At 36.5% G+C, this 20,738-nt stretch overlaps 1 protein-coding gene across 2 annotated transcripts in view; it reads right to left on the bottom strand.

Moving 5' to 3' along the window:
- The window catches only part of l(2)k10201 (zinc finger protein 511 lethal (2) k10201), a 99,989-nt gene that overhangs the window by 71,557 nt on the left and 7,694 nt on the right, over positions 1-20,738 (bottom strand). For both annotated transcript variants that reach the window (XM_090407206.1, XM_090407216.1), the window contains exon 2: positions 6,095-6,327. In XM_090407206.1, coding sequence (XP_090263332.1) covers positions 6,095-6,327 — 233 coding nt within the window. The remainder of the gene's footprint in view (positions 1-6,094; positions 6,328-20,738) is intronic.

The raw sequence follows: 20,738 nt of genomic DNA, 5'->3' as shown, positions 1-20,738 counted from the left end.
AAGGAATTAAGAATATCTTACTTGTTGACCTTGGTTAATGATCAAGCAACAGCTACAGCTAGAAAGCAAGAAATGGAAAAAAAGATTGTGTGTGTGTGTGAGAGAGAGAGAAAAAACATGATTACAACTGAATATTGTAATCATATCATCTCTCTATATATTTGACAAAATTCTGTATAAAATTTAACATTCAGTAATATTCTGTATAGAATTTGACATAGAACAAAATACATTATGTTAACGGTTATCATAAAACATAACACTTAACAAAATGTATTTTGCTCTATGTCAAATCTACACAGAATGTGTTAATATTCTTCTTCACAATTAATTATTATATTTCAGCATTAAACCATTGAAGACCTCAACATAATCTGCTTTATGCTATATGAAATATATTTATTGCACTTCTCATTTCTTGATAATTACTGTGTCAAGTGGCAAAATCAAAATTACAAGTGGAGCTTGAAACAATGTAATCTTAAGCATAGCATTAGTTATTATAATCAGTCATCAATGAAAACCTCAAAGAAATTATTTTATAATACTGAGCTCAATGTTATCAAATTATATCAGAATTTGAACATATGATTTCTTATTTAGAAATTTTATATCCAAAGAAACCATACCTACTTTTACACCATCTTCCTCACGTTTCACTCCCAAATTCAAATTAAAAATTTGATCACATTAAACACAAACAGTATATTTCTCTATTCCAATTTTTGAAATTCTTGTTCTGAAAATGTCTTTTATGAAACACATCACATAAATTCTTCACTTTTCAATAAACAAACCTCACAATGCTGTTTGTATGTTGGTCACTGATTATGGTGCATATCCAAGTATTCAATAAATGTTCTATATCAAGCTAAATTAATAACTTTATATTTTTTTTAACAAAAGAATATAGACTATCCTATATTTGTATTTGCTTTATAAGCATAATTATCAATGATTTTTAATGCAATCAAAATTTAAATCACCTACTACTCAGGAATAATTATAATTTCTTTAAAAGCTTATTTTTTTTAATAAAAAACTACCGTAATTAAACAACCACTTATATATTTTCCTCTCATAAAACATTATTATTATTATTATTATTATTCACCTCCAGGGAGTCCTAAGACTCATCGAGAGAGAGGGCACCTACTCTACAACTCTGTCACCACCACTCAACCTCATCCACACCAACGCCATCTACTGTCCATTATAATCAAAGAACCTAATGTTCTTATGTAGCACCAGAAGGCAGAACAGTCCTATGTGTAATAAATGCTTAATAACATAAAACAGTGCTAGTATGTCACCAATTCTAATTTCTCAATTTAATACACAATATATCATACTGAGAAATTAGAACTTCTCAGAAATTACTTTTCACTGAAAAACAGTGAAAAGCAAGCTACTGGAAAACACAAAGAATCTTCAATTAAATATTCATCAACTGAATTCATCATATCAAGGAAAGGTAACCAACTCTTACCAGAACAAACTAAAAGTCACTACACCAGTTTATCCTAGTAATTAACAGTAGGATAATAATAAAGCAATAACTATTCCTGGAACTTGTCTTTTAATGTCCCCCTGCAGAGCATTCATATTAAAATAGAAAAAGTTTTCCAACTAAAATGTTTATAAAAACAACAGGAATTTATTAGTCATTCTTTTTCTTCTTATGGATCCATCTTGGTGAACAAACTATGTTCTTGTGTTGATTTGAGCAGTTGTATGCTGTTCTTTCTTGTCCACGTCTTGATGTTGTCAAACCAAAATATTCTTTTTCTTCCTCTAGCTCCTTTGTCATCAATTCTTCCTACTAAAATATTTTGTAGAAGCTGATATTTGCCATTTCTCATGATGTGGCCAAGATATGATGTTTTCCATTTCTTGATTGTTTACATGAGATCATTGGCTTTGTCAATGGATTTCAAGACATTTTCATTGGTTATTTTTTCTGTCCATGCTATCTTTAGCATTCGTCTATATAGCCACATCTCAAAGGCTTCAATTTTCTTGATGGTTGCTGTCTTCAATATCCATGTCTCAACTCCATAAAGCAAAATGGACCAGACATAACATTTCAGCATTCTGCATCTGACTTCTGTGTTTAGATCTTTTTTGCAGAATAATGTTCTCATTTTCATGAAAGACTGCTGCATAACTTCAATCCTTGTCTTTATATCTATTTCAGGATCCTACCTTTCATTAAGCCAGAAACTAAAATATTTATATTGACACTTAATCGATAGTTTCCCATCGAGTGTCAGTTTCATTGATGAGGTTGGATGTTTGCTGATGACCATGTATTTTGTGTGTTGATGTTTCTATTTATTCTCATTCTTTGGCTTTCTATGCATATTCTGTCAATGAGTTTTTGGAAATCCGTGGTGTTATCTGTAATTAGCATGGATCTCCAATCAAATCCACGGATCAAAAGAGGAGTGAGACAAGGATGTGTGATCTCTCACCACTCCTGTTCAACATGTACTCAGAGGTAATCTTTAAAAAAGGCATTAGAAGAATGTCCAGAGGGAATCACAATTAATGGAAAGATTGTCATCTGCATATCATAGGTTGGTAACAATCTTTCCATTTATTGTGATTCCTTCTGAACATTCTTCCAATGCCTTTTTTAAAGATTACCTCTGAGTGCATGTTGAACAAGAGTGGTGAGAGAGCACACATCCTTATCTCACTCCTGTTTTGATGTTAACATCACTGGTGGTAATGCTGTCTAATTGAATGGTTATAATAAATTTAGTTTAATCCTTTATCCAAGTGTGAGCAAACAAAGTTTGCACCTGAAAATATCTTCAAGACTGGGGTAAGGTAGTACAACACCGGGCAACTCATAGCAAAGGTGGACCAAGCTAACATCACTCCTATCTCAGTATCTCCCATAATGCAAAACACATCTCCTTGCGATATGTATAATGTTATGCATTAAGGGAAGAGCCACTACCCAGGCTAGTTTCGACCTTTATTGAGGTCTCTTCAGTGGGAGCCAGGCCTAGAAGTGAAACTAGTCTGGGTAGTGGCTCTTCACTTAATGCATAACATTATGCATATCTGCAAGGAGATGTGTTTTGCATTATGGGAGATAGTGATATAGGAGTAATGTTAGCTTGATCCACCTTTGCTACGAGTTGCCTGGTGTTGTACTACCTTACCCCAGTCCTGAAGATATTTTCAGGAGCAAACTTTGTTTGCTCACACTTGGATAAAGGATTAAACTAAATTCATTATAGTCTAACCAAGTGAAAAATAAACTTTCAACATAATTGAATGGTTGCTGACTGATTCCAATACAGTCACTTTCGTCTAGCCCCATTTGTTGAAGGACTTCTATTAAGTTAGTGTGTCTGACCTTGTCGAAAGCTTTTTTTCAAAATTTATGAAACACATAAAGACAGTCTTCTGTTTTTCTATGCATTTTTGTATCAATATTTGGGCACAGAAAATGGCCTCTCTAATATCAAAACCATTCCGAAAGTCAAACTGTGTTTCACTCAGAGTTTCTTCACTTTTTCTATAGATGCGATTGTGAATTACTTTCAAAACTATTTTTAAGGCTTGGCTCATTAGACTAATAAGTCGAAAGTCACCAGAACATTTTGCTTTGGGTTTCTTTGGGATAGTGATAAATGCAGATTTGAGCCAATCTGTTTTTCAAGAAGTTGGATGTTATCTGGTTCTATTAATTTTAAAAATTCTGTTTGTAAACCATCTGGTTTACTTTTACTGGCTTTTCCTGTTTTACCTGATCTTATAGCATTCACTATTTCACATTTCAGAATTGCTGGTCCTTGAATGTTATCTTTTATATTTATAGGCTTTTGTCCAGTATCACTGAAGAGCTCTGCTATATATTTTATCCAAATCTGTGCTTTATTCTCTTCTTCTAGAACTATTTTTCCACTTTCTTCTCTTAGAGACACTACTTGCTTTTCTCTGAATTTTCTGGAAATTTCATTGATTTTCTTATACAGATTGAAATAGTCATGTTTCTTCTGAAGCAGTTCGATCTCAGTACATAAATTTTTCATTCAATTTTCCTTTGCTTCTTTTATTTTCTTTTTGATGATGTTATGTGTTCCTGTATATTTGGCTAGATCTTTGTTTTTGTACATTCTCCATGTATCAATAAGAGAAAGAATCTCATTTGTCATTCATTCCTGTTGTTTTACATTATTCACATAACCTACTCCTACAATACCTGTTGTTACGATGCCATTCTTTAAGCAATTCCAAAGAGATTCCACTCTTTCACTTTCTTCCATGTTAATCTGTTGTAATCGCAGATTAAGTTGGTCTTGGCTCTTTTATTTATCTTCGGGTCTTTTAGTTTTTCTAAAATTTCTTAATTTTTTTTTCTTCTTTTGTTTTTTTTGGTTGATTTTAATCTAAGACGTAGTTCTGAAACTATGGGATTGTGGTCTGATGAGATATCTGCTCCAGGATAAGTCTTTGCATTCTTTATACTACTACGGAATCTTTTATTTATCAGTATGTAGTCAATTTGATTTTTGACAATGTTATGACAGCTATCTTGAGGCGATTTCCAAGTGTACAGTCTTCTGAGTGGAAGTTTAAACCAGGTGATTGCAATTGTTAGATCATCTTCCTGACAGAACTGGACAAGACAGTCTCCTTGTTCATTTCTGGTGCTTAAGCCATACTTTCCAACAATTTCTCCATCACCCCTCTGTACACGTTAGTCACCCATCACTATGTTTATCTCATGTTTTTTTGTTAGGTTTTTAATTTCTTTTAAGTGTTCATAAAACTCTTCAACTTCTTCTTCACTTTTGTCAGCTGTGGGTGCATAAGCTTTGATGATATTTGTATTAACAAGATTTCCCTTAAGTTGTAATACCATTATCCTTTCAGACAATTCGATCTAATTTATTACTGATTTATTGATTTCTTCATCTACTATTATAGCTACACCATGTCAATGTTTGTTCTCATCATTCCCAGAGTAATACATTATCATATCATCTTGTCAACACTTTCCAGATCCTGGCCATCTTGTCTCGCAAATCCCCAAAATTAAATTCGGACACCTTAATTTCTCTTATGGCATTTCTTAATTTACCAGATTCATATAGAGTTCTGACATTCCAAGTTGTGATTTTAAAAGTGGGCACCATTTTGAGCACAGAGATTCTTTGCACCCTGTCCCATTTAAGGGACGACGCCGGGAACTCGAGGCCAATTGTAAGAGTTTGCTCATCACCATGGTGGTTGTTCTGGAGATAAGATAGAGCAGTAGTTTCTCTATTTGCTTTCTGTTCCACAGTATTATAGACATACACAATATAATCATATTGTCATCTGCAAATCACTGATCACAAGCTTTTTCCATCGTCATTTGGCATCAACTTTGTGTCAGTACTAACAATGCTGCTTCCCACCATCAGGGGCAGTGGACCCAGCAGGTGCTTATTTAATGGCAGCACTACTTTATCATGTCACCGAGTTGTCATTAGGCTTGTGAGGTTTTAAATTAGTCATTACATTGAGTAAAATACCTACTAGTTTCACCACCAAGATAGAATTGGTGGATTCTTCAGGAATAAAACATCAAACTATAAATACAGTGATAACAAAGTTGATTTTAATGCTGAAAAACAGTTACAACACAAATAAGTAAAATTCATGCTAACTAAGGAATGTAAAAACATGCTGCATGCATCAATTATCTGTAGTGAGCAACAGAAGATGATTGCTGGCAAAACTGTAATCATTAATGTTAAAAGAGTTAATAGGAGATTTTCATGTCGCTTAATATCAGTCCTTGGTTTTATTTAATGATCCATGCAAATGGCAGACCATAATTAATTCCTTCTACTACAGTTTTGAATTATTTTTATAATATACTTGCTAGTAGTGCCTCGTGTTTCTGAAAAGTGCTTCTGTGATAGAATGTTGGTTTAAACCCAATGAAACATCAGCAGACCTAATAAACACATGGTTTATTTTGTCCTAAGAAGACACTCTGAGTTAAACTCGAAAAAAATTTGAAATAAATTTTGTGATAGAAAACTTAAAAGCACTCAACTTGTAATTATATAAATATACTTACTCTTTATGCAAAAATTCTTCTTCATCTATATCTATATTTAACTGTTTTGAACGAAGCTGACAAACAGCATTTCCTTCATCGAAGAAACTATCTGTTGGGTGAAGGATAAGTTTCTGTGGAATGAATACAGGATTTTGGAAAATTTTTTCTAAAGTACTATTTAAACTCTCAACATCTAATGGAGCTGAAGCTAGCGGAGGAGTCTCCACATTTGAGAGATGTTCATCTTCAAGCTAAATAATAATAATCAACAATTTCTAATAAATGTTAATATTATAAATATATAAGAAAACTTTATGTTCATTAATCTTTTCAACATATGTTATATGCATATCAATTAAATGCATCATAAAACTTGTTTCAAATTAGGATGGATTTACACAAGTTTAATGCAGCATAAAGATGCATTCAATCTGTGTAAATCCATCAACAAGAACAACTTTCAGACTCTACACTGAATGATTTGCCTGCTGGATGTAGATAATGGCTCCATTTTTTATTAGAGTCTAAAACTGATTCTAATGGAACTACTCTTGTGCAATCATCAACAATAACCTTAAGTAAATGCACTTATATAGAACCGATATTGCTGTCATACAGTATTTTTAAATTTTTAAATGAACTTTATTCATACATTCCATCCATCTGTTCAATGGACATTGAACAGATGCAATATGGTCACTCAGATGCTTGGTGGTTTGTCACTCCAGTTCATGCTATGCAATCCTGTTGTATGCTTTTCTGGAGGTTTCAACTCTCTGAAGATCAGTTATTCCAGACACACCATCCATCTGTAAAGATTCAATGTAGCTTCAAAATGACAAAGCATTTTCATCAATTTTTACAGAGGTCAAGTCCTGTAAGATTGTTAGAAAAATAACCTTGTATGTCTGTATATAGTTAAAGCTAAATGTTAATGTAAATAATCCTATGGGAATTGACTGTGCTTACTGCTCTAAGATGGAAATTTCTAGAATGTAATGAATGGGCAATACCTTGCCACCAGAAACTTTGTATGATAGCTCCTTATAAGGATATATGAAAGTTGTTTGTGAGTTCCACTTGTAAACACCTTCAAGGTCAGTGCCAAACTTCAGGCAGCTTCCATTACCCAATGAACAGGATTAAAAGAGTGCAGTAGGAGAACAAAGAAAGGGGGTCAGCATTAGTGAAAGATCAAGAGATCGCACTGAAATATTCGGGGTCCCATATCTTCGTGCAGGGATCCAAAAAAGGATGAATAAAAGGCGTTGGCCAGAAGAATGGATATCGGTTGTCTATAGGTTGCCCATCGGAAGTCTATCAGAGGTCTATCGGATCAACCATCGAGGATGAGATTTTCTGGAGAAGCCATGGCAGGAGTCTGAAGGTATGATGACAGAAGCCAATCCACCAGGCAAGGACTAGATCTGATGACAATCTTCACTGGGAGCTAATTTCCGAAGAGAGGAATTTTCGAGCTGGGAGGAACCGCTCCATTACATTGATGTGCACGCAAAGTACTCCACATGCCAAAAGCCTTCATCGAAGTACCGGAAAGACAGCAGCAGTCAGTGTCGATAAATCCCATGGCGGTGTACGAAGGGAGTCAAAACCTGATATGGAAGGAAAGATCAGGATCCCAACCCGAGGAATAAAATTCGCACAGTGGGTAGCAGCTCTAATGAATTCAATCTCCTTTTATTTGTATTTTGTGAAATATAGGAGAACTTTATTAGTGAACTGTTAAGTTTAAAGTGCTGAATTTGGGCAGAATTGATGGATGAATTTTAATGTTTGATAAGTAATAGAAGATCGTGTGTGAAATAAGTAAAGAGTAACAGTTTGTTAATAGTACAATTGCCTAGGATGTTAATTTAGTATTGGAAAGGAATGAATATTTACTGTCATGATAATCCAGATCATGTATGTAAAAGTTGAAGGTTAACAGTTTGATAGTAGTACAGTTACCTAGGATATTAATTTAGTACTGGACAGAATTTAATATTTATGTGTCTTAGTAATCTTGAAATGATAGGGTTATTTAACTTGATTGGTTTTTTTATTAAGAGTTAAACAGAGTATCTATCTAGAACAGAATTATAGTGTAAATTGTTTTGTTGTTAATAAATGTATTTTTCAAATGTCAATAGAGTGTTGTCTGAATTTTTCGATGCACTGTTCCGAAATAAATTAGAGCCTATTCGCAGGAACCTAAGAGATAATTAGAAGGGATAATTAGTGGGCCACAACTGTAAAATAATAATTGAACGGAAGTAGTTAGAGTTTATAGGAAAACTACTGGATGCACTTACTTGTTGTTGCTAGGAAACGAACACCGGTGGCGCAGCTTATCCAATAAATTTTCTGGTGTTCAAGGAATAAGTAGGGAAGTGCGGAAGGCAGTTAGTAGAAAGGAAGTTTATGCATTACGGGAAAACATATATAGGAAGGAATAGAACAATACAGAGTGTTTCAAAAAAAATGACTCGATTTCAAATGATTATATTTAATAATGAAAATGCGGTGCAGTTACAAAATAAGTTACCAAGTATGAAGTAAGGCCTAAAGTTTCACTCACCACAATTACAAATGCTCAATGTTTTGTGGTTCATGGTTGCAGAAATATACAATTTTCAAATCGGGACATTCTTTTTTGAAACACCCTGTATTACAAAGGCGCAGCCGACTGCAGACTGCATAGAGCATAAAGTTAAAGATAGAATAAAGGTAAAGAAAGATAACGATTATTGAGATTGAAAGAGACTGGAATAGAATAAGAAATAGATTAAGTTTGAGATATAAAAAAGTAAAATAATACCCCCTCCCATTTACACATCAATCCATCTCATTGACAGTCTAGCCCTTCCTCTTTTTCCAGGAACTTCATCTTCTATTATTACTATTTTGAGAAGTATTCCTTCCAGCCTTTCAATGTGTCCAAAGTATCTCAACTTCTATCAAGGATATTAATATCTTAAGGAGCCTTAAAGTTCTACCAATCCTTTCTATACTTTTCAGTATATGATATCCTCAACAGCCTTCTGTAACACCACATCTCAAAAGCAGCTATCCTTTTCCTATCAGACTTCTTTTAAGTTCCTTTTAAAGTGCATTTACTAAGTTCCACATCCATAAGTTACAGTTGGAAAAACAGCTGCATCCAAAATCCTCAACTTTGTTCCCACAGAGATAGATCCATCCTTCCAGATTTAAAACAAGTCTGTGAATGTTGTTTCAGCCATTTCTAATCTTCTTCTGAACTACAATTCTTCATATTAGTAATGAAGCACAGGTACTCAAACTTGCTGACTTCCTCAATTCTTTCTCCATTAAGATACACTTGTTTCTCAGGAGCCCTGTTTGGATTTCTTTTAAGAACCCTAATCATTATCATGCTAGGATTGAGCTGAAGTCCTCTGTTCTTATTGATCGTGTTAATTTTGTCAAAAATTTGTTCTAGTTCTCTTTGTCATTACAAAGGAGTACTGTATCATTAGCATACCTCAGATTACTGATCAATCTACCACCTATCCTAATTCCTGTCTTGAGCTCATACACTGACAATATTTTAAAAAATCTGATAACGAATAAAAAGTTAAAAACTTGATTTCTTACATTCTAATTTTAGATCACCATGAAAGAAGATCAGTTTATTTTGTTCTTATACTATCTAACTCAATTCTCTTTATGGTGAAGGATTTATAGATAAAAGTAATTAAAATTAATCCAAACAACATACAGGCCTGATTTACTAAGTGCATTCTCTGGATAACAGATAGAAAAGGACAATGTCTAGGTGCAACAACATGACCTGGACATGGCTCTGCAATGCTCTTATGAAACTCTGAGGCAAAAGCAACAGCTGAAGTCCTCTGTTCTTACTGATCATGTTAACTTTGTCAAGAATTTGTCCTAGTTCTTCTTTGTCATTACAAAAAGAGTATTATCATCAGATTATGTATATGTGTATGCATTTTTATGTGTCTTTAGCATGGACAATAAAAAATACCATGATAACAACAGTTTTAACTTTCCACAAGACCCAGTCATGGTGATCCTGGGCTGAAATACAAATGGACACCACACCATTTTTGTTTATCAGACCTACACATGAAAGGCTGCAAGTGGGAGAATCCGAGGTCTAGGATGCTCTCGCCAGATCTAGAATTGAACATGCAAATATGATATATTAGGTGACTGTGGTACTCCATCAAGGCGATGCCTGAGACGCAATATGTTTACCTGACTGGAGCCAGTACATCAATAATATGTATAGTTTTCAAGGTGTGTAAGGTATGGGTAGTGGGGGTAGCACCTCTGTCTGCTCAGCAGTCGCATCAAAATATTTGGTGGCTGGGTAGAATTGGTCCCCACTGCTCATACAACTCTCAATTATGGCTCCAAGTAGCTGGTAGAGTGCACCAGTGGCCACACTGTGCCTCAACTGGCATGCAAAACTAAGTGAGGGTATCAGAATTTTATGCTGTAGTGAAGGAGAGTGTCTCCTCCTTGTTGCACTTGAAGACTAGAATGGCTGAGTTAGTAGATGACCAAAATTTAATTTGACAATGATAATGAAGGCATGACAGCAAACTATGTGATATAGTCCGGGCACACTCTGAGACAAAACAGAGATGTAGCCAGTCACCGTGGAAGAAACAGGAAACTCACCACATAACCTTCCGTTGCAAACCATGAAACAGAGAACCATGTCGGATTTAAACAATAGAGACAAGGTTGGACAATGCAACTTTTGTCTCTTGGAAACATTACAGGGAAGAAGAGAAAAAAACTCGGGAACGTAAGATGAAAATAACATATGACGAAGATACCTTAAACTCTCCAGGGAGGGTATCTCCTGATCCTTCACGTCTGAAAACCAAGAATCTTCTCTTAAGGCTTGTAACTTGGAATGTAAGGACCTTATATGAAGCTGGGAAGTTAGATAACCTTATGTATGCAAGAACTTGAAGAAAAAAAAAAGAAAAAAAAAATCAGCTAACGCCTTTTTATTCCCGTATACGGGGAGTAGGCAAGGCCATTTAGCCCTATCTAACTTTTGGAGACTGAGTGGGCAGTTCAATCTCCACTGGTACCAATCAGAGATAGATGGCCCAAGGCTATCACTAATTAAGCGGTACTCAATGAAGAGAGACGGCTCAAAATGTGCCGCCATCTTGTGGTCCCTAACACAATATATTTAATGTCTGAAACAATGTGGGTTCTACGGTCGATTTTCTTGAGTTTACAGGACGAAAAACCCGAGTTTCTGGGAGGAAAAACCTGCTTGCCCGTGCCAGAGATCGACTAACTCGGGAACCGGTCGAAAAAAGGCTTAGAAAAATTTCCTCTAGTCGCCGACTAGACTCAAAACCAAGTCTTCCTTCGTGCGGCCAAGCGCCATGGTTGGCAAACGCCACATCCACTGAGCTACACAGGCTCCTTGCAAGAACTTGAAGCAATGAAAATTGACATTGCTGGTATCAGTGAAGTCAAATGGACTAATAGTGGAAAAATAAACAGAAAGAGCCATTCAATTATATACTCATGTGGAGACAGTCATAGGAATGGAGTAGCATTTGTACTAAAAAATAAGATTGTGCAATCCATACTTGGATTTTGGCCCATAAGTGACAGGTTAATTGCATTAAAAATTGCAGCTCAATCTTTTAATATTTTTATTGTCCAAATATATGCACCTAATTCTGATTACCCAGATGAAGATGTAGAATGTTTCTATGAAGACATTCAAAATGCACTAAACAACGCTAAATAAGATGACATAACTATGGGAGATCTAAATGGGAGATCTAAATGCTAAAGTAAGCTCACAAAAGATCTGTTCCTGCATGGGAAACCAGGGCCTAGGACATAGAAATCCAAGAGGAGAAAGATTAATACAGTTCTGTGAAGAAAACAATCTGGTAATAGCAAATACTTTATTTAGCCACCCTCCTAAAAGACTTTACAAATGGAGACAGCTGTAGGAACCAGAGTGACTGTATAATGATTAAAAAAAATTCCAGAATAACATCTTACAAGCTAAAACATACCCAGGGGCTGATATTGGATCAGACCACAATCCTGTGGTCATTAGGATTAGGCGCTAGTGTCGCCGTAGCATGTGGCGGTGAATTTGAGCTGTGCAGAAGAAAGTGATTTTTAATCGGTGAATAGCCCGCTTTTTTCCCCGTTTTTCTACGTTTTTGAGTGCTAAATTGTTTCTCTGAATACGAGTGTACTTCAGCGGTTGTTTTTTGGAAGTTAGTTGCTGTCGCGATATAATATATTTTGGTACCGTCGGAATCGAATGCGTAACGATGGAAGGCAAAACGAAGCTAAGTTACTGTATTTAGTTATATTTCATTTTATTTAATTATATTTAGTACTTAAATGTTCTGATGTTTGTACTTTTTTTTCCTCTTATTTATTAATTGAATAATTATTAAAGATTACGCTACTCGGCAGTAAGGAATGATGGTGGATTCAGCAGCAGTCGCAAGTGGCGTAACGGCAAGTCCTCTGCCATTTAAGAACTCAATTATTAGCAATATCATAAGGGACTTTGTGGCATGCAGTACTTGCGGCATGTATGCGTCTCGGGAATTACATATGTGGCTTGTTAAAGAGAGTGGAGAGCGTATGTGCGCAAAATGCAGGCAGTTGGAGGAAATGAGTACATTCGATATATCGATATCCGACTTTGTTGCTCCAGGAACGGGGAATGAATGTAGGAAGACAAGTAGTATGATAGGAGAGAATGAGAAAATAATAATTGATAGTGTGGAAGGTGTGAGTGACTGTGGAAGTTTAGGAGATGGTTTTGTTTGGGAGAGTGAATTTAGATTAAGAGTGACTGACCTGCAGAGGGAGATAGATGAGTTGAAAGAGGAGGTGGAATGTCTTGTGAATGAGAACAGAAGTATGAAAGATAAGATTAGGAGAATGGAAGAGATAAATGCAAGGCGAATCAGAGTAGGAGAAAGAGAGGATTTAGGGAGTATGAGTGAGAGGTATGGGGGTGCTAGAAGAGGAGAGAATGGAAACAGTAGAAGAGAGGGAATGAGAGAGAGGTATGGGAATGCTAGCAAACGAGAGGATGGAAACAGTAGGAGAGACGGAATGAGAGAGAGAGATATGGAAGTGGTAGAAGTGGAGAAAATGGAAACAGTAGGAGAGAGGGAATGAGAGAGATGTATGGGAGTGCTAGAAGAGGAGAGAATGGAAACAGTAGAAGAGAGAGGTATGGGAATGAAAGAAGAGGAGAGAATGGAAACAATAGGAGCGAGGGAATGGTAAGAGGTATAATGTATGGCGACTCAATGATCCGTGGTGTTCAAGATAGGATGCGTGAGGAGTGTTTGCCAGGAGGAACAATAGAAAGGGTGGCTATGGCAATTAAGAGAGGTGAAAGGGTGGATGAGATGATTGTGATGGTAGGAACGAATGACTTGAGTGGTAATGTAAGTCGGGCAGCGAGAGATATGAGATTTTTGCTCGAGACTGTACGGAAGAAGACAGAGAGAGGAAAAATAGTGTGCATGTTGCCTAGGTATGATAATGATGAGCTGAGAAGAAGAGCGGTGATATTGAATGGCATAATAGCGAGAATGTGTGACAAGAGAGGACTGGTATATGTGGATGCTTGGAGTGCGTTTGAGGAAAGAGAGGAGTTGTATGCGAGAGACCGTTTACATTTGAATGAGGAAGGACGTAGGCATCTGGAGAGATTGCTGTTCTGAACGAGTCAGTGTGTCCCAGGGAGGATGATAGCAGGGGTGGCCTCTTGCGGGAATGGATACTTGGGAGAAGGGAGACAATGTCAGGTAACACTGAGCCCAGTGGAGTCTAGAAGGGATAATGCTGGGTATAGAAACAATGGCATTTATATGCTTTATACTAATGCCAGGAGTATCCGGAATAAGGGAGAGGAATTGGTGGTGCAGATAGCATCAGCCTGGCCAAAAATTATTGCGATCACTGAGACATGGTTGACAGAAGGGGATATAACAACAGGAATAGAAGTCGCTGGGTATAGCATTTTTCGTCAGGATAGGAGGGGAAAGCGTGGTGGTGGGGTGCTGCTTATGATAAGTGAGACCTTAAGAGTGGAGAATATGGAAGGAAGTGAGACAAATGATTTTGAGAGCGCATGGTGTGAGGTAGAGGTAGGCAAGACAGGATATTTAGTGGGGTGTTGCTACAGACCCAGGAGCATAGAGGATGGGACCAGGAGATGTTTAGACAGCTAAGTTTGGCAAGTGCAAGAAGAATGATTGTTATGGGAGATTTTAACTTCAGTAGTATAAATTGGAGAGAGGAAGATGCATGTAGCAATAGGGGAATGGAATTTCTAGAATTCTTGAGGGACAAATGTCTTAGGCAACATGTAACAGAGGGAACAAGAGGTTCAAAAGTTTTGGACTTGGTTATAGCATCAGAAGAGTTGATAATAACTGAGTTGACGTCTCTCCCACCAGTTGGAGAGAGTGACCATATGGTGTTGACTTGGAAAATGAATAGACATGCAGGAGTATCAAAGAGACGGGAACTTATGTGGAATTATAAGGCAGGTGATTATAATAGTCTTAGACGTCAACTTCGGGAAGTTTCATGGAGAGAGGAATTGGAAGGCCGGGATATCACCAGTGCGTGGGAAATTGTGAAAGAATATTTGTTATCAGCAACGGTAAGTTGTATCCACGAGTGAAGAAGAGGACGCAATTTGGAGTAAAGTGGATGACAAACAATATTAAACAGGAATTGCATGCGAAAAAGAGGCTACTATGGAAGAGATATATGGAGACAGGTGAAGAGATGCATGAGGAATATAAGACACAGGCCAGAAGAGTGACTAGTGTGGTAAGGAAAGCGAAACTGGAATATGAGAGGACATTGGCCCTAAGATCCAAAGAAAATCCTAGGGAATTTTTTAGCTATGTAGCCAGTAGGAGGAGAAATGACTGTGGAAGAATGATATTGTGCGATAAAAATGGGAATAGAGTGACTGATGCAGAGGACATAGTGGAATTGTTCAATGAACACTTTATTGGAGTATTTCATCCTAGAGGAGTCAGTTTTAATGCTAGAGGGATAGGACTGGTTCGAGGTCTGGAGGTACAGGAGGAGAGTGTGTTTCAGATACTGAGTACTCTGGATGTCAGTAAAGCTGTGGGACTGGATGGTATTTTGCCACGAGTTTTGAGAGAATGTGCTAGGGAATTGACAGTACCTTTAACGTGGCTTTTCAATGAAAGTCTGGCTTTGGCAAAGGTGCCCAGGGAATGGAAGGAAGGTAAGATAGTGCCATTGCATAAGGGTGGTAACAGACTGGAAGTGTCTAATTATAGGCCAGTCTGTGTGTCATCAGTAGTTGTTAAGATCTTGGAGAAAGTAGTGAGGGGCCGTATAGAGCATTGGGCAGATGAGGGTAATGTTATCTGTGAGAATCACCATGGATTTGTGAAAGGACACTCTTGTTTTAGCAATATGCTAGCCTTTTATAATAAAGTTACAAGAACATTAGATGAGGGAAAGGCATATACTGCAATTTTCTTAGACTTGGCGAAGGCATTTGACAGGGTGCCACATGATAAGCTGATATTTAAGTTGCAGCACATGGGTCTGGATGTCAGATTGGTCAAATGGATTCAGGATTGGCTGTCTGATAGGTATCAGAGAGTTGTGTATGGTGGAGCAGTTTCCAGGAGGCATAGGGTTACAAGTGGGGTCCCACAGGGCTCAGTATACTAGGACCTATATTGTTTAACCTTTATATCAATGACATTGTCAGTGGATTGCAGGGGGATATTCAGTTGTTTGCAGATGATGCGAAGCTGGGAAGGATTATTAGTAATAGTGCAGATGTGGTAGCCCTGCAAGAGGATTTAAATAAGCTAGATAGATGGGCAAATGAATGGGGGTGTCAGTTTAATGCAGCAAAATGTAAGGTCTTGAGGTTTGGGAAACATCGATGGGATGCTGCATACTCTATGGGAGGAGTTATACTGGAGGAAGTAGGGGAGACAAGAGATCTGGGGTTGATGATTGATAGAAACCTGAAGTTTAGGGGACATATTGCAAAGGTGGTGAAGGTAACACAGAGGATTGCTGCTATTATGAGAAGGACAATGACCTGCAGAGATAAGAGGGTTATCATTCCGTTGTATAAGACCCTGATCAGACCACACTTGGACTATTGTTCTCAGATTTGGTCCCCAGGATTTGAAGGGGATAAATTAACTGTGGAAAGGATACAAAGACGGATGACAAATATGGTTTCAGGACTGTACAAGGATAGTTATGAGGATCGGCTGAGAGAATGTGGACTGCAGAGTTTGGTGGATAGAAGAAGGAGAGGTGATATGATTGAGACTTTTAAACTGTTGAGAGATGGTTACAGGGTTGACACTGGGGAGTTCTTTCGCTTGGTTGATCAGCGGGAAGGAGTGATGACAAGAGGCCATCCCTGGAAGTTACGAAAGGAAACTGTGAGCAAGAGGGTAAGGAATGGTTTCTTTGTGTGGAGGGTGGTTGAGCCGTGGAATGCATTGCCTGATGGAGTGGTGGGAGCAAAAACGGTCAGTGAGTTTAAAGAGTGGTATGATAGACTTTGTGTTTCTCAGGGGGGGGACCTCCCCTTGATGAGTCTTTTGACTCCTTGGAGGCCTGAATAATAATAATAATAATAATAATAATAATAATAATTAAAGCAGCAATAAAATTAAAGAAAACAATGAAACCTCTAAACATAGAAAAATATGATCTTGGCTCCCTTAAAAATCAAGAAATACAAGCTAAATTTTTAAAGGAACTGGCACAATCCACTGCAGTTAATGTTCCTGATCCCACCAAGTATCTTTACCCTAAAGATGAGATTGAGGATAGATGGCAGAAATTTAAAGAGGGCATTAAAAAAAAAGGCAGTAAAACAAACAATTCCCAAATTTGAGAAGAAAATGAGTAAACCCTGATGAATGACAAGATACTGAAAATAATGGAGGAAAGAAAGAAACATAAAAATCGTCCTGAATACAAGAACTTAAACAAGGAGATTAGGAAAGAATGTAGGATTGCAAAAGAACTATGGCTCAACAACAAATGCAAGGAAATTGAACTTCTGGACAAAAAGCACAAAACCAGAGAACTTCATGAAAAAGTTAGGGAGCTAACTAACACATCTTGCAAAAGGGTAGGCTCTCAATTGCATTGAAGATACCAGTGGAAACATCCTAATGGAGAAGGACAAAATATGGGATAGATGGGTAAAGTATTCAAAGGAACTCTACAATCATGATAGAATAGATAAGTCAATGGAAGAAGATTTGGAGGGGCCTACTATTCTTACCTGGGAAGTAACAAATGCCATTAGGAAACTGAAACCAGGGAAAAGCTCCAGGAATGGATGGAATTATGGCAGAATATCTAAAGGCTTTAGATGATAAGGCCATAAGATCACTGACGGACATATGTAACAAAATATACGAAACTGGACACCTGCCAAAAGATTTTAAGCACTCAACGTTCTTACCAATACCTAAAAAATCTAAGCCAATCAAATGTGAAGAATATAGACCAATCAGTCTGATCAGTCAGATATCAAAAGTTATGTTATATCCCAGAAATAAATAAACATAAAATCAAAATGGAAATTAATGAAACACAATCTGGTTTCCAGGAAAATAAAAGAACTAGAGAAGGACTCTTCAACATTAGAACTATTATAGAAAGATATCTGGAGAAGCAGAAAGAAGTCTACTTATGTTTTATTGACTACACAAAGGCCTTTGACAATATACAACATGAACAACTAATCAAATGCATCAGAAATTTAGGAGTAGATGGTAAAGATACCAGATTACTGATAAATCTATATTGGAAGCAATGGTAAAGATACCAGATTACTGATAAATCTATGTTGCGAGCAATGGTAAAGATACCAGAGTACTGATAAATCTATATTGGGAGCAAACTGCCTCGATAAAAATATCAGGAGAAATCTCGGAGGAATTCCCAGTAAAGAAGGGTGTCAGACAAGGTTGTGTTCTTTCTCCTATATTGTTTAACTTCTATACTGAAAATATCTTCCAGCAATTAGAAGAATTTAAAGGAGTCAGCATATGAGGCAGAAACGTGAACAACTTAAGATATGCAGACGATACAGAACTTGTTGTTTTAATTTGTTGTTTTATATTGGGAGCAAACTGCCTCGATAAAAATATCAGGAGAAATCTCGGAGGAATTCCCAGTAAAGAAGGGTGTCAGACAAGGTTGTGTTCTTTCTCCTATATTGTTTAACTTCTATACTGAAAATATCTTCCAGCAATTAGAAGAATTTAAAGGAGTCAGCATATGAGGTAAATTTAAATTTAATTTTATTTAAAGGAGTTTAATTTAAATTTTTTTAAATTTTTTTAAATCATTAAATTTAAAGGAGTCAGCAATTAGAAGAATTTAAAGGAGTCAGCATTATATCATTCATTCTTTGATACAGAACTGCTGGCTGAAAATAAAGAAAGATCTTCAAACCGACTAGAAGAGATGCTGAAACTAAGTGAAAAATATGGACTGAATTTCAACTTCAAAAAAACAAAACCATGCTAGTAACAAGAGAAAATACCCGATATAAATATTAAGATCAGAGGAAATACTTTAGATCAAGTAGAGAGTTATATATATTTGGGTCAACTAATTACAGAGAATGGAAAGTGTGATAAGGAAATATTAAGAATAGAAATTGCTAGATCAACTTTCATTAGCATGAAAAGCATTCAAGGGAAATTCACACAAAAACAAGAACCAAATGCTGCGTATGGTCAACACTGCTATATGGAGCAGAAACCTGGACAGTATCAAAATATTGTGAAAATAAACTAAAAGCCTTTAAGATGTGGATCCTCAGAAGAATTCTTAGAGTCCCATGGACTGCCAAAAAAACTAATTTAGAAATACTATAGATGATTGGAGAAGATAGGAATCCGTTAAAAACCACCTACCTTGGTCACATATTAAGGCATGAATCCCTACAAAAAACACTTCTAGAAGGAATGACACAAGTAAAAAGAAGAAGAGGAAGACAAAGAACAGATTGGATGGAAAATATTAAGGACTGGACCTTTTTGTCCTATGAAGAATGCAAAAGAGAAGCGCAAAACCATACATGGTGGAAGCTCATGGTAGTCAACCTCCTGGAAGGAGATGACATCTGACAAGAGAGTTTCAAGTCCTGAGCATAATGCTAGCTATACAGCACCAACAATGGCCCTAAAAGTTATATTATTCCAAAGATATCTGTGTTGTGTTTTCTTAACTTTTTGCTTTTATATTTCTTTCATTAATAAAAATTTGCTCATAAGTGGGTACGCATGACATTTTATGTTTACATTAGTGCAGCCCAATAGTTTTGGTTATGTTACATTTTTGCCTTGAAGGGAAAACATTAAATTTCATGAAATATAAAATATGCTTTGAGTAGCTGTTTAGGTGCAGATTTAAAAAATATAAGTAATGTACTTATTTAATTTAATCACAAGGAATCACAAGGGAATCACTATCAGGGGCAGAAATATTAATAACCTAAGAGAGGGCTGTCCAAAGCACTGCCAGCGGGGCACATCCGGCCCGTGGTGTGATTTGTGTGGCCCACTGCGGATTTTGATTTTCACGAGTGAAAAAATAAAATAATCTGAATCAAATGCGTATTAGATATTTTAATTCTATCACTACATTCCCACATGCTTTTCCAATATTAGGTGTGTCAAAGAAGCATTCGTATACTGTTTTGTTCCAATGTGCATGCTCCAGGTGCTCATGAGAAACGTGAGCGTGCAATTAGTGTTGTTTGTTTGTTCAGCTATCGAGGTTGTGTCGCTGCTGCTCACCAAATTACTAGATATGCATTGTAATGCGGCCCTTGGATTATCTAAGGTTGGACAGCCCTGACCTAAGATATGCAGTTGAGATGGTTCTTCTAGCTGAAAACGAACATGACCTTAAGATTCTTATAGATGAAACCCTCAAGTAGAGCAAGCAGTATAGCCTCAGTTTCAACTTTAAAAAGACAAAAATCATGATAATTTCAAGAGAAAAGGAAATACCAAGTTTCCTAGTTTATTAATGGAAATAAACTAGGAAAATTTGATCACAGATCACACAAAATGGAAGGACAGAAGATGAAATCAGAAGGAGGATTGAAATCGCAAGGTCAACTTTCAATAACATGAAAAATCTACCGACATCTAGAGAATTAAATCTGAAAACAAGACTAAGAATCTCCAAATGCTACATATGATCCACATTTACAATATGGAGTAGACATGGACACTTTCCAATCTGAGCGTGAAAAAACTGGAGGCCTTTGAAATGTGGATGCTGAAAAGAATTATGAGGATATTATGGAAAGACAAAAAGACAAATGAAGAAGTACTAGAGATGGTAGGTGAAAACAGAAGCCTGATAAGAGAAATTAAAAAAAAGAAAACTCAGCTAGACATGTCTAAGACACAATTGCTTACAAAGGGCACTTCTTGAAGGAACTGTTCGGGGAAAGAGAAGGAGAGGAAGAAAGACTGGAGTGGATGAAACATATAGAAGGATGTAACTATCTCTTATATGATGAATAGGACATGATAGAGACACATGGTATTGAAAGGATTAATATAAG

This window comes from Typopeltis vanoorti, chromosome 2 (genome assembly GCF_054136105.1).
Source record: "Typopeltis vanoorti isolate ZY-2024b chromosome 2, IOZ_Tvanoo_1.0, whole genome shotgun sequence".
NCBI lineage: Eukaryota > Metazoa > Arthropoda > Arachnida > Uropygi > Thelyphonidae > Typopeltis > Typopeltis vanoorti.
This window is presented reverse-complemented; position numbering and strand designations above follow the sequence as displayed.